Below are 14,090 nucleotides of genomic sequence, written 5' to 3'. Positions count from 1 at the left end.
CGATGGGCTGAGAGCCGGAGCCGCTGGCGACCTCCCTGCCAGCAGAGGCGGACTGAGGGCTTCTCCGGACCCAGCCGGTCCCTTGCCTGGGGACACCCCCTCCCCGGACCCAGCCGGTCCCTTGACTGGGGGCTTCCCCACCCCTCCTCCACCCGCCAGCCGCAGGGCCACCACCGGGGACACCCCACCCCCCACCCCAAAGCAGCCCCCACCTATGGCACCGGGCAGTCCCTAGGGACCCTGCAGCTTGTGGGCACAGTGACAACGTTCAGAAAGAGATCCAGGCTGAAAAATAGCAAAGTCCCTACAGTCCGGCCAGGATGCTGCCCCTCTCCTCCAGCTCCCCAGCTGCTGTTTCAGGGACTGATCACATCTCTATTTACAATATAGAACACGAGTGCGGGCCGGACGCTGCGCTCCCAGGGGCTCTTCCACGCACGAAACCATTCAAAGCTGGAACTTGCTCCCTGTGGTTTGTTATTTTTCTTTTTTTTTCTCTCTCTTTTTTTTTTTTTGTTTTGTTTTGTTTGGTTTTTCCTCTTTTTTTTTTTTTTTGTCTGGATTTTTTTTTCTCTTTTGTTTTGTTTTCTCCTTAAACGTCTTTTTTTTTTGTTTGTTTGTTTGTTTCAAGGACAATAAAAAGTTGCGATCAGGCAGGACTTGAATGTCATTCCTAAGATTCGTATTTACAGGAGTCTACAGCAAAGAGACAGGCAGCTGGCTCCCCGTGCTCGGGGACACCCCTCGTCCTATGCCCCAGGAACTCCACCAGCTCTGCGTGGACCTTTGGTACGTAAGCCCTTCTCTCCCCTTCTCCGTGCCCTCCGCACCAGGAGCCTGCCCAGCCCTCCCCGGCAGCAGTTCGGGATGCTCGGCAATCGGGGTTGGGATGCTTCTCATCCTCCCCACCCACCCCCAGCCCCGGGCAACACGGGGTTAAAAAGGCGCTCCTCTCCTCCCTGCCTCGCCCTGCCCTGCTCCCCGCAGAGCCCCCTGCCTGGAGAAGCGGCCGGAGCCATAAAGCATCGAAGTGGGAAATGTTCCTCTGGCCTCCGCTCCCTGCCCCTCGCGCCCAGCCTCACAGGTAGATCTCCCTCTTGGTGGTCTGGGCCGAGGGGGTGGTGGCTGGCTGGAAGTCCGAGGTCTGGGTGAGAGGAATTTCCTCCATGGGAGAGTCCTTGCAGGGCTCATGGCTACTATTGGAGAAGGCACTGTACGTGGGGAGCAGGCGGAGGTTGGCCATTTTGGTGCTGCGCTCTTCCGACAGTCTGGGGCTGCCGTTCCCGACTTGCTCTTGACTCCCTCGGTCTTGGTAAGGCACAAAAGTGGAGAGTTTGAGGGCGTTCTTGGGCCTGCGGCTGGGGGAGGACTGGCCGGGCATCCAGCAGGTGTCGGAGTGGCCGAACTCCGTGCACTCCCGGGTGCAGGTCCCAGTCATGGCTACATCGGGCAGAGGCCGGAGATCTGCGGGGAACAAGGGACAGCAGCGTCACACCCAGGAACCCCGGCTCGGGATGCGGGGATGGAGCGCGGGGATGAGCGGCAGGGAGTGGACAGCTCCCTCCTACCCAGGCTGGGAGGGACAGCCGGACCCACAGACAGCCCCGGAGCCGGACCCACGGACAGCCCCGGAGCCGGACCCACGGACAGCCAGGGAGCAAAGCAGAGCTGGGAAGGGAACCCAAGGCCACAGAGAAACAGGAGGCAGAGCACAGAGCAGAGCTCAGCGAGCCCCTTCGGAGACAAGGATGGCACAGGGAGCCTGGGTTTGCACAGCGGGACACACGCTGCCACCAGGCTTGTGATCCCAAAAGTTTAGGCAGCACCTGGAACCCGCTAAGCTCCAGGAATTTCCACTGGGCACCACCAATGGTTTCACTGTGCAGAGGCAGAACCGCCCCGAACTCAGCCCCGAGGCACAGCCGTGTGTCCTGGGCAGCATCCTCAGGCATCCCTGCCCTGCTCCCACCAGGCATTCCAGGCCACATTCCAGCCTCCCCCTGGCACCCTCAGCAGGAGCCACAAGCCCAGGCAGCAGTCCTGGTCTCCTGTGGAGCCTGAAACCCCCAAGCACACGGAGGCAAAGCCATGAGAGGCTGGAGATGCCGGGAGCCCCCCGTGCCAGGGGTGCCCTGTGCACCAAACCCTGCCCCTGAGGGAGCCCAGCACCCGAGGGCACCACAGCTCCCTGCTCCTGGCACAGCCGGGACACGGAACACCAGTTACACCAGTCCACAGTCTGGTGTCCTCACACAGCAGCCACCCCCTCCCCCAGGTGTCACCGAGCCTTGGCCAGGTGTCCTCGGCACAGGCAGCACCTGTCACGAGGCTTCCGAGGCTGGAATTTGGCACTTCCATGCAGAGCTGAGCGTCCCTCCAAGAGCCATCCCGGTCATGAGCCATTCCTTGATTCCCACCCCAATTTGGGACACGGCAGAGCGCCCTGGGACACGTCACTGCCTGCTGCCACAGGCAGAGCCAGCCTGGTGCTGGTGCTGGGGTGCAAGCGGGAACTCGGACTTGCAGATGTCCCTGTGGTTCCCAAAAATCCCCTCCATGTCTCCTCCACCGTGGAGCTCTCTCCACTGACAGACTGATGGAGGGAGATGCCAGAGAGCTCTGGGGACCTGAGACATGTGGGACATCCCCCTTCCCACTGGATACACACAATCCCCTGATCCCAAAAGCAGGGCAGACCCACGGGCACTCCCTGAGCCCTGGGAAGAAGCAAGGAGCACCATAGTGGGGTTTCTGCCCTGGCCAACGCTCCCTCCTGCCACCAGTTTGGGATTGTCACACCCCCGAGTCACCCTGGCACAGCTTTCACACACAGGATGCAGGGAAGGCTCCAGACAATGCTGGGAATGCTTGACACGGGCATGGATGAAGGGGCAAAGTCAGCAGCCAACCACTGTGTGAGCACATCTTGCCCTACAACAGCCCCCAGCGACTGTCCCCAAATCCTCAGCTGGGGGCTGAGGCAGCCCACTTCTCCCCCTAGGGCCTGTGCCCGCATTCCATCCCTGGCGCCCACGGAAGCTGGGATAACCTGGCGGGAGCCACACGGACATACCTGATGGCAGCCCCCCTTCACAGCCTGCTCCGCTCAGGGGACTCTGATGAGGGGCAGAAAAAGGACGACAGGGTCACGTCAGTGCACAGCCCCGGCCTCCACACCCCCTTCAGCCTGTGCCACCCCCCGTCACACTGCTCCGAGCCCTGTCCCCCTTGTCCCCGCTGCCTCCTCGGCCTCTCCTGGCCCTGCTCCAGCCTCCTGGAGGCTGCTTGGCCGTGGCTGCTCCTCCCTCACTCCTTGCTCCAGCTTTATCCTGATCCTCCCTGGAGCCCGGTGGCCCTCGCTGGACTCACACGGGGGACGCTCGAAGCCACCCGGGTGGTGACACCAGAAGCTCAGGCGTGCAGAGGGACTGGGGCTGTGCACACACAGGGATACACACACGGACACACGTGGATACACACATGGATACACACACGGATCCGTCGGAGCAGGATGCTCCGCCCTGCTCACAGCACAGGGCACAGCCATGCTCACACTGCGGGGGCAGAAGCAGCAGCACAAAAGCAGCAGCGCAGGGGACACGGCAGCGGCACGGGCGGCACCAGGGCACAGCTTGGCAGGGCACGTCCTTGGGGCTGGCCATGCACCAGCTGCCCCATTTCCTGGGAAATGGCCTCGTTCCTCTCCCCCAGCTCAGCTGGAATGTGAGATGGGGAACCAGAGGCACAACAGCTCCGTTTTCGTCCCTGCTCCGTGCAAGTCGAAGCAGAGAACGGAGCCTGAATCCAAGAGGATCCATCAGGTTTTCCTCTCAGGACCACAGGGTGCCCCAGTGGCCACGCAATGGCTTGGTCACTCTGAGGTCGTGTTCTGTGGTCTTCCACTTCTGTCCAAGAGGAATTATGGCCATCTTTTCCTCACCAGCTTTCCCCCTGCACATCCTTTCCTCCCCCAGAAAGGCGCTGGTGCTCTGTGCTCCTGGGGGAGTGGATGGGAGCCATCCCCTCTTCCTGGGGCAGAAGGAGCTTTGCAGAGCCCACAGAGGGGACTGGCAGGGCTGAAATAAAATCCACCTCTGCAGGGAATAAAGCTACGGAGATTTCCCCGTGCCAGCAGCAGCTTGGGAATGGCAGGATCAAGCAGGAACGCTGTGTTCAGGGGCTTTTATTCTGCTTTTCCCATTGTCTGCTCCTGGCACTGAAGCCTTTTTCCAGCGTTGTCCCCTCGCTTGCGGGGCCACTGAGGAGCGGATTCTGTGCCATGAGCCCGGAACGGGGTAGGGCAGAATTCCTGAATAGCTGGGACTGAGGGAAAACACGACCCCATGGCCTAATTCCCAGCACATGCTGGTGGCTCAGGGATGTGCGGCCAGGCAAGCACTAATCCATCTTTGGTGGGAATTTCGCCCATCGCTTTTCCCAAATTTTGTGGGGTGGTGAGGCAGGCTCGCACCTCGGGGTGCACAAAGGGCACTCGGGATTTCCGGCCCCTCCTCCACCCAAAATGCAACGTTGTGCCTCTGAAGCCCTGGAATGGGACAATATTCCCGGGGGATGACGAGGACGGCCGCGCCCTCGGCAGCACCACGGCGTCCTGGCCACACTGAGTTGTGCAGTTGCCGGCTTCTCCTGAGCGTTGGCCCATCCTGGTTATCCTCCCTCCAGGCCTCCAGACTGTGCTTCCCAGCCAGGGAAACGGTGGCTTGGGCACTCACAACCCCCCCATCCTCCCGGCTCCCCCCTTCCTGCAGCTTTGCCTCTCTCTGGCACCCCCTTGTCAGCTGCCCCGGGGCTCTCTCCTCCTCAGGGATGAATCCAGGGCAGGAAAAATCGGATCCCTTTGGGTTTTTGGTGGGCACGGTTGGGGTTTTATACTGGGATGCCCTCAGAGATGCCCCCTGGGGCCGTGGCACTGCTCCCATGCTGCCCCTCGGGAAGGAGGCTGTGCCAGGCTGGCTCCTCCGGGAACAGGCACACGTCGGTGCTGCTGCTGATTTTTGCTGTCTGCCTCTCTCCCCACCCAGAGCAGGAGCTCATCCCATCACAGCCGCCCCCCTGAAACCGTCCTGGGGGATTCCAGCAGAGCTCTGGGGCACTTTGGGAATGACACAAAAGCAGCAGCCTCAGACAGCAGCGCTTCCATCTCCTGCAGGAGACGGGCAGAGGTTCCCTCGCCCTCTGCAAGCCCGGGAGCTCCAAGCACAGGCCCAGAGCCAGCCCCGAGCACGTTTTTTATGCCACCCCAGCCTGGTTTGGTCCTCCCGTGTCTTCCACTTGCATCAGACGGCGGCACCGTGCAGTGTCAGGAGAGCAGGGATGGATGAGGCGGCACAGGAGAGGGCTCGGAAGGGAGGGGAGGTGCTGGAGCAGCTCTGGAGGGGAGGCAGTGGGGCTGCGACAGAGCAGAGCACAGCAGAGGATGCAGAGAAGCCCGGGAAAGGGGAGGAGGGAAGCACAGCATGCCAGGAGGGACGGGAGAGGCTTGGTGGTGTGGAGAAACAGGGAATGGGAGAGCGGGGAGAGCAGCTGGGAGGAAAACCGGATGTTTTCCCAAAGCTGGGATCAGAAAGAGCCTTCTTGGCCTCCACTGGCCACTCGTCCCACCCAGCTGCCCCGAAAGCAGAGCCCCAAAGCCCTGAGCTGTGCTGGGCCCGGGGACAGGGGGATGGAGCAGGGCCCAGAGGTTTGTCCTCAGCCAGGGCAGGGGGCAGCGCTCCCAGGAGAGGCAGCTTGGCCACCGAGCTGTGGACACCTGGAAATGCCCCTTCTCCCATTCCAAGCCCTCAGGGCTCTGCAGACCCCTCTGGGATGTCCCTGATGGTGGTGGCCTCCCATGACATCCTCTCCCAGCAGCACTGTCCCCCCTCCCTGTGCAACAAGGACTCCCTTCCTACCCCACAGCTCCTGGCAGTCGGCACCATTCCCTACTCCACCATTCCCGGAGCCGTTCTCCTGCACCATCACCATTCCCGGGACTCCTGCTCCCCGCTGCCCACGGCACAGCTGCTCACAGGCCCCACCCTGCCGTGCCAGTGTTCTCCAGCGGTGCCAATCCCCACAGGTGTGTCCCCCACAGCGTGTCCCCCCCAGGTGTGTCCCCCAGGTGTGTCCCCCACGGCGCACTCCTGAAGGCGCAGCTCTCCTATGGCGCCGCTCCCCACAGGTGCCGCTCCCCGCAGCGCCGTTCCCGGGAAGCGCCGTCCCCCACGGCGCCGCTGCCTCCAGGTACGGCTCCCCCAGGGTGCCACGTCCCTCAGGTGCCATGTTCTGGGCTGCTGCCACCTCCAGGTGCTGCCTCCCCCCGCTGCTGCCTTCCCCGCAGGCAGCGCTGCTGCGGTGGAGCCATTTCCTCCAGGTTCCATGTTTTACAGCGCTGCTCCCTCCAGATACCTCTTCCCTGCGGAGCTGCTTCCTCCAGGCACCGCTGCTGCTGCTCCCCTCCCTCCTCAGACACCCTAAGAAAAGCTGGTGGGGATTGTGCAGCCCAACATCCCATGTTCTCACACCCCCTTGCTATCCTATCCTATCCTATCCTATCCTATCCTATCCTATCCTATCCTATCCTATCCTATCCTATCCTATCCTATCCTATCCTATCCCATCCTATCCCATCCCATCCCATCCCATCCCATCCCATCCCATCCCATCCCATCCCATCCCATCCCATCCCATCCCATCCCATCCCATGCCCTCCTCCCCGCCTGTGAATGAATGTCCTGCATTATCCCACCCCTTTATTCCCCGCTCTCCATGCCAGGCACTGGAGAAGTGCCCCCACACTGGTGCAAGAGATGCCCACCATCCCAGCCCTGGCCAGCTCAGCGGGAGCTCCCTGCAGGGAACAGGAGCTCCATGGCCCATTCCCAGCACATTTTTCCCTGGCCAGGGCTGTTGGGAGAGGGGAGCTGTGCTGCAGGTGGCTCTGGAGCCAGGATCTCCTTCAAAGCCCCCCTTCACGGACCCCAAATGAGGGGGGCACAGCCAGTGCATTATCCCAGCAGGGAATCATGGAATCATGGAATGTCCTGGGCTGAAGGGACCCACAAGGATCACCCAGTCCAACCCCTGGCCCTGCACAGACACCCCAGCACCCCCACCCTGTGCACCCCTGGGAGCTCTGGCAGCCTCGGGGCCGTGCCCATTCCCTGGGGAGCCTGGGCAGTGCCCGGCACCCTCTGGGGAAGAACCTTTCCCTGCTCTCCAGCCTGAGCCTGCCCTGGCCCAGCTCCAGCCGCTCCCTGGGTGCTGTCCCTGGCCCAGGAGCAGAGCTCGGAGCTGTCCCTGCGCTGCCCTGGGCAGGAGCTGCAGCCCCGGGGAGCTCTGCCCTCAGCTCCTCTGCTGCAGCTGGACCAGCCCAGTGCCCTCAGCCGCTCCTCGGGTGGCCCCTCCAGACCCTTCCCCAGCCCCGGCTCCCTCCTTTGGACACTCTGGAGCAGCTTTGGATCTCTCTGATGTTGTGGCACCCAAAGTGCCCCAGCACTGGAGGTGAGGCCGCCCCAGCCCAGAGCAGAGTGGGACAATCCCTCCCTGGGCTGATTCCCCAGGACACCCTTCGGATGCAGGATCCCTCCTGCAGTTCCTCACCCATTCCTGGCCCCTGGTTCCCATGTGGACCAGCCCAGAGCTCACCAATGTCTCCGTGCAGGCCCTGGGGGAGCTGCTGGAGAGCTGCCCGGCCCCACAGCGCTGCTCCAGGGATTGATGGGCACAGAAACAGCGGGAGCTGGGAGCACGGGAAGCTCGGGAGCTGGGAGCGCAGGCACGGAGCTCCCTGCCGTCCCCGTCAGCCCCGGCTTTCCCCAGCCACAGCTGCCTCACCCCCTCCCGGTGCAGACGGTTTGCAGGACCGTTCCTAGCGCTACAACACCCTGACAGATGGCTTCCCAAACTTCCCACCCTCGCTCCAGATGGCTCCCGGTATCGGAGCCTGACCCGGCACTGCCCACCAAGGTGGCGACTGCGGCTCCAAGCCACACCTCCGGCTCCCGGGGCAAGAGCGAGCAACACCCGCTCTTCCAGTGAACCCCGAGAGCTCCCCAGCGCACAGACGGGTTTCTGCTGGGCTCCGGAGGCAGGAGATGGAACACACACGCAGCATCTGCCCCGGCCCCGCTGGCTCTGCCCTCGTGCTGAACAGCAGCAGCTCCAGGCGGCACACACAGCTCGCCCCCAAGTTAAGGGGCTGTCAGCCCCCGGATGAGTCCCCGGCTCCTGGAGGACATTCCAACACTCCCGAGCTGCAAACGGCTTCCCAGCTCCTGCCGAGGGGATCCCAGCACCCCCCAGGAATGGATGGGGACAGATGCACCCACCAGGCTCAGCACCGCCGGCACAGGTGGGGCTGAGGGGCTTTGCCCGGCTCCCGGGGGATGGGTTCTTCCTTTTCCCTGCTCTCAGGGATGTGTTCTTCCTCAGCCCAGCTCCCAGGGGATCTCTTCTTCCTTCTCCCGTCTCCCAGGGGATCTGTTTTTCCTTTCCCCACTCCCAGGGGATCTGATCTTCCCGCGTGTGCCGGAGCTGGAGCTGGAGGAGCCACCTCCCTGCTGCAGTCACACCACGGGCACTGTGAGACAGCGGCCACATCGCCACAGCAGTGGCAGGCAGAGCACCCAGATGGATGGTCCCCGACACTGAGCGTGTCCCTGCGGGGCTCACAGGGCTCAGAGACACACTTAGGGCTCCCAAAATCCCCATCACCCCACAGCTTCCCTGTGGTACCCAGAGAAACAAATCCAACCCTCCTATAACAGATTTTGTGCTCGTGGTGCCACCCCCATGATCTCCTACCCTGGCACAGAGGGGCTTCAAGCTTCGCTGGACTATAAAAAGCAGAATTATTACACACATGCTGATATAATTATGTTAAGAAGCACCTTAATAGGATTACAGGGTTCAAAGGTTAGGAAATGCCAAAATTAGGATTGTCCAGGCAGCCTTAATTCTCCTCATGAAAGTGCTTTGTGATGCAGACCAGAGTCACACTCCGGTGGGAAATATTTCCCCTGGGGTCCCTTTGTGGCTTCCAGGGAGACGACAGAACCACCGGGGAGAGATAACGGGGAAGAAGCTGCTTTGTCACTGAGACTCTGCCCCAGAGGCTGCAGAAATCGGGGAAGGTGCAAGGAAAGGGTCAAGAGATCACAGAAAATTCCTCCTCTAAAAATGGGCTGGAGGATGGGGGGGTTGCTCTCCTAATGAGAAAAAAACCCAGCAATTTCCTCTCCTCCTTCTGGAAATAAAATATCTGGGCACATTTCACTGGCAGTTCTCAAAATATCTGGTACCTGGCACCTGCCCTCCATGAAAAATCGGGTCCTTGCAGCTAAAGCTCACAGCAGCCAAAAGCAGAGGCGAGGAATGAGCATTGCTGGGCAATCGTCCTCACTCACTTTGCATGAAACAAACCAATGAATGAAATCCTGGATCCGTGAATATCCCACACATCACCCTACAGACAAGAGACCTCCCACAGATATCCACCAGAAAGCTTGGGGAGTCCGAATCAATCCATGGAATAACCAACCCCTCCTCCCAGCTCCTGCAGTACCCAGGTGAGCACCAACGCCTGAGGCTCCTTTAGGAGCGCACAAAGGTCCTAAAACCATGGAATTGCGGGCAGTGGAGCTGCCCTGGTTCCGTCCCCGCCCCAGGAGCAGGGACAGGTGGGAGCACAGGGCTCTCCTGGCTCCGGCAGGGCTAATGATGGTTATGTAAATCCCATGGGAGCGCGGCTCCACCTGCCATCCCCGGGGGCTGCCCGCTCATGCATGCCTTGGATGCGCATTCCTGCTGCCCAAATTCCACCGCGATTGCTCCCGCCCAATTCCCACCTCGGCTCTGCTGATGGATGGGCGGGATTCCGCCCGTGGGGGTCTGTGGGGGTGACCTGGCCCCCCCTCCAGGCAGCGGCTCCCTGGGGACACGGGAATGGCTCTCCCAGAGCTCCCTGGGGACACGGGAATGGCCCCATCCCAGAGCTCCCTGGGGACACGGGAATGGCCCCATCCCGGAACTCCCTGGGGACACGGGAATGGCCCCATCCCAGAGCTCCCTGGGGACACGGGAATGGCTCTCCCAGAGCTCCCTGGGGACACGGGAATGGCCCTCCCAGAGCTCCCTGGGGACACGGGAATGGCCCCATCCCGGAACTCCCTGGGGACACGGGAATGGCCCCATCCCAGAGTTCCCTGGGGACACGGGAATGGCCCCATCCCAGAGCTCCCTGGGGACACGGGAATGGCCCCATCCCAGAACTCCCTGGGGACACGGGAATGGCCATCCCAGAGCTCCCTGGCACGCTCCGGGTGCCCGGTGCTGCCAGCCGATGTGACACAAAGGGCCAGGCCACCAGGAGCAGTGTCACCAGTGCCACTGAGAGCTCTGGCCACCCACTGAGCTGGTGACACGGTGCCCACAAGCCCAGCTGTCCTTCCCAGCCCTGTGCTGCACTTCACTCTTGGCTGGACCCGGGTGAGGGACAGGTGGTGGCCCTGGTGGCACCAGGTCCTGGGGAGCTGCCAGTCCATGTTAACGTGGGTTGGTGACACACAGTGGTCCTCTTACCCCGTGTCCCCAGGTCCCCAGCTCTCAGAGCGTCACTGGACACATCGTGGTTCCAGAGGGGCTGGAGACCTGAGCTGTGGCAGGACTGTGCCCTGTGGGGCTGGGGACAGCCCCCCACTCCTGGCAGGGGGATGTCACAGCAGCGAACGCTTCTCCCAGGAGGAACCTGAGCATATCATCCTGGAGCTTTGCCTTGTGCCTGAGCCTGTCAAAGGGCAGCTCTGATCCTCCCTCACCTGTCCCCTCTGCTGGGGGGAGCACAGAGGGTCCCCTGCAGCCCCATCCCACCCAGACCATGGGACTGCACCCCCATCCCTGGGGCTGGCCTGGGCACCCTCCTCCTGCCATCCCAGCGCTCATCCCGCACCTCCAAGGGTTAATCAGCCTCTCCAGAGCTTCTCAAAGCTAATTAGAAAGAGCCTGGGCCAGTGTGGTGGCAGACACCGCTGCACTTATCTCCCCACTTCCGGGGCTCTGCCCTTATCATTTAATTAAAGCTGCAGCCGTGCTCCCCTGGCTGGCAGCAGCTCATCACGGAGGGCACTGGAGCTTGAGGGAACCTCTGCCAGCTCGCCAGGAAGAGCAGGAGAAGGGAGGGAACAGGCCCCGGGAAGGACAAGCAAAGGAAGAAGAAGATAAAGGAAGAGCCTCTTTGTGCTGGTGGGTCTGGGAATGCAGCAAGGGACCCCAGTGTGCCACCCCTGCGCTGTGCGTGGGGGGACGTGGGGACAGCTCTGCTCCAGGTGGACCTGGGCGATGCCACAGCTTGGGAATGAGCCAAGAAAATGCCTTGGCTGGGAGGCACTTTGGGCTGGCTCCATCTCCCAGCACCCCCAAAGCAGCCCCAAAGCAGCTCCCCCACAGAATTCCAGGATCACTGAGGCTGGAAAAGCCCTCCCAGCCATCCAAGCTGTGCCCGATGCCCACCTTGTCCCCAGCCCAGAGCACTGAGTGCCACCTCCAGCCCTTCCTGGGACACCTCCAGGGATGGGCACTCCAAACCTCCCTGGGCAGCCAAGGCCTGAGCACCCTTTCCATGGGGAAATTCCTGCTGCTGTCCACCCTGAGCCTCCCCTGGCCCAGCCTGAGGCCGTTCCCTCTCCTCCTGTCCCTGTTCCCTGGCAGCAGAGCCCGACCCCCCCGGCTGCCCCCTCCTGTCAGGGACTTGTGCAGAGCCACAAGGTCCCCCCTGAGCCTCCTTTGCTCCAGGCTGAGCCCCTTTCCCAGCTCCCTCAGCCACTCCTGGGGCTCTCCAGCCCCTTCCCAGCTCCGTTCCCTGCCCTGGACACGCTCCAGCCCCTCAGGGTCTCTCTGGCCATGAGGGCCCAGAACTGGACACAGCCCTCGAGGTCCCTCAGCAGGGCCAGCACAGGGGACGGGCACTGCCCCGGTCCTGCTGTCACACTGGTTCTGATCCAGGCCAGGTGCCCATGGCCTCCTTGCCCACCTGGGCACCCCTGGGCTCCCAGTGAGGCACCCTCAGGTGCACCCTGACCCCAGAGCCTCAGAGCAGAGCCAGCCATGCTCAACCCTCCCAGAGGAAAAGGACAATTCCTGCCATGCTGGGCCAAGCATCCCAAAGAAAACTGGAGAGCACAGAGCACTGGGAAATGTCCAGGGGACATTTAAGCAACTGGATGGATGTAAATCAAGGAACAGGATGGACGCCCATGGAGCAACAGCAGCAAACTCCTGCTGGTCTCCAAAAGAGGACATGGGTCACAGAATCATGGAATCACAGACTGGGTTGGGTTGGAAGGAACCTTAACGCTCTTCTTGTTCCCATGGGCAGGGACACCTCCCTCTGTCCCAGGCTGCTCCAAGCCCCGTCCCACCTGGGCTTGGACTCTTCCAGGGATGGAGCAGCTGGAGCAGCCACAGCTCCTCTGGGCAACCTCAGGGCCTCACCACCCTCACAGGGAAGGATTTTTGCCTAATATCCAATGTAAACCTACTCTCTGCCAGTTGGACTCCATTCCCCTGATGGATAAACCCTGGGAATGCTGTTGTCTGAAGGCCACACACGGCAGTGTGGGCGCAGCTACCCCGGGATGTGTTCTGGAGTACACTCAGCGCACATTTTAGGACAAGCAGCCCCCGACTGCTGCTGGCAGCTCCCGTGCCAAATCCCACACCCCTCTCCCAGAGCATGGTTAAGCTAATGGATCTTGAAAGGAAATTTTCATAATCACTTTGTTAGCAGGGCTGAGGCAGCACGACTTGTTCTCCAAAACCAGCCGGAACAGCTCCGCTAAAACTTAGGAAAAATAGAAAAAAGAAATTAACCTGAGGGAAACCCAGCATGGAAAATTAACGCTGCGGTGTTGGAAAGCAGCTGAGGTGATAAGCGATCGGAAAGGAGCCTGCACAGCACAAAATGTCAGAGCCCGAGGCTGCGCAGTGCAGGGAATGATCCTCATTCCAGGCTCCAGGAGCTGCTCCGAAGGCACAGCCCGGCTGGAGCTGTGCGTGTGTGCCTGGCACGCTCCGAGCGCGAGGAACGGAGCCACGGGAGCAGCGCGGTGCCAGCACTGCGCTGGGAATGGGAGCACCAGCCTGGGGAGGAGCTGGGAAAGGGGCTGAGCCTGGAGCAAAGGAGGCTCAGGGGGGACCTTGTGGCTCTGCACAAGACCCTGACAGGAGGGGGCAGCCGGGGGGGTCGGGCTCTGCTCCCAGGGAACAGGGACAGGAGGAGTGGCCTCAAGTTGTGCCAGCAGAGGTTTAAGTCGGACATTAGGGAAAATTTCTTCACTGAAGGATGGTCAAGCCCTGGCACAGCTGCCCAGGGCAGGGGTGGAGTCACCCTGGAGGGATTTCAAAGCTCTGTGGATGTGGCACTTGGGGACATGGCTTAGTGCTGGCCTGGGCAGTGCTGGGGGAATGGTTGGATTTGAAGATCTCAGAGGTTTTTTTCCAACCTTAATTCTGTGCAAAAGGTGGTCCTCTCTCACCGGCTGCTCACGTCCTAATCACATGAGCCAGTATTAACGGGCAATATTTGAATTATTTGTAATTAATTTTCAGCTCTCTCACCTCACCTACAGCCACGGGGAGCACTCCAAGGAGCAGCAGTTCACGTGCACAGGGATTTGGGAATACCAGCCTGGCTTTGTGAGCCCTCTCCGTGTTTGCTCCTTGGTGGCTGCCTCTCATTGTTGCCGGGTATTAAAGCTCTTGTGTCAAGGAGAAAAGAAGTGGCGTTAGCATGTCTGCCTTTGAACAAAACCATTGTTCAGCTCCATCAACAATTTAATAATCCTTCCCTGGCAGGACAATGGATGGGGGGAAATTGTTGGTGCAGGGGGGCCGGGAGCCACAGAGCCAAGTGCTGTTCCCGGCCTTTGAAGTCACGGAGGTGTTTAAGTGACAAAAGAAATCGCAAGTTTATGAAAAGGGTTCCTCTCAACGAGGGGCTCTGCAAACAAAGGGAGCCGAGACCACTCGGAGGGAAGCAGAGCAGGCAGAAGGAAGAGCCCTTGGAAGAGAGTCAAGCCAAACCCCAAGGAAAC

The 14,090-nt window shown here is 61.1% G+C and overlaps 1 protein-coding gene across 4 annotated transcripts in view; it reads right to left on the bottom strand.

Annotated features, from left to right (window-relative positions):
* Positions 1–200: 200 nt before the first annotated feature.
* Positions 201–14,090, bottom strand: part of PCDH1 (protocadherin 1) — a 56,206-nt gene continuing 42,316 nt past the window's right edge. For 3 of the 4 annotated variants that reach the window (XM_069028878.1, XM_069028876.1, XM_069028877.1), the window contains exon 5: positions 201–1,464. In XM_069028878.1, the coding sequence (XP_068884979.1) occupies positions 1,079–1,464 (386 nt within the window). In that variant the 3' untranslated portion in view covers positions 201–1,078. Of the gene's footprint in view, positions 1,465–3,073; positions 3,117–14,090 lie in introns of all 4 variants that reach the window. The other variant, XM_069028879.1, reaches the window with a different exon arrangement.

This window comes from Aphelocoma coerulescens, chromosome 13, assembly GCF_041296385.1.
Source record: "Aphelocoma coerulescens isolate FSJ_1873_10779 chromosome 13, UR_Acoe_1.0, whole genome shotgun sequence".
In the NCBI taxonomy this organism is placed as follows: Eukaryota; Metazoa; Chordata; class Aves; order Passeriformes; family Corvidae; genus Aphelocoma; species Aphelocoma coerulescens.
This window is presented reverse-complemented; position numbering and strand designations above follow the sequence as displayed.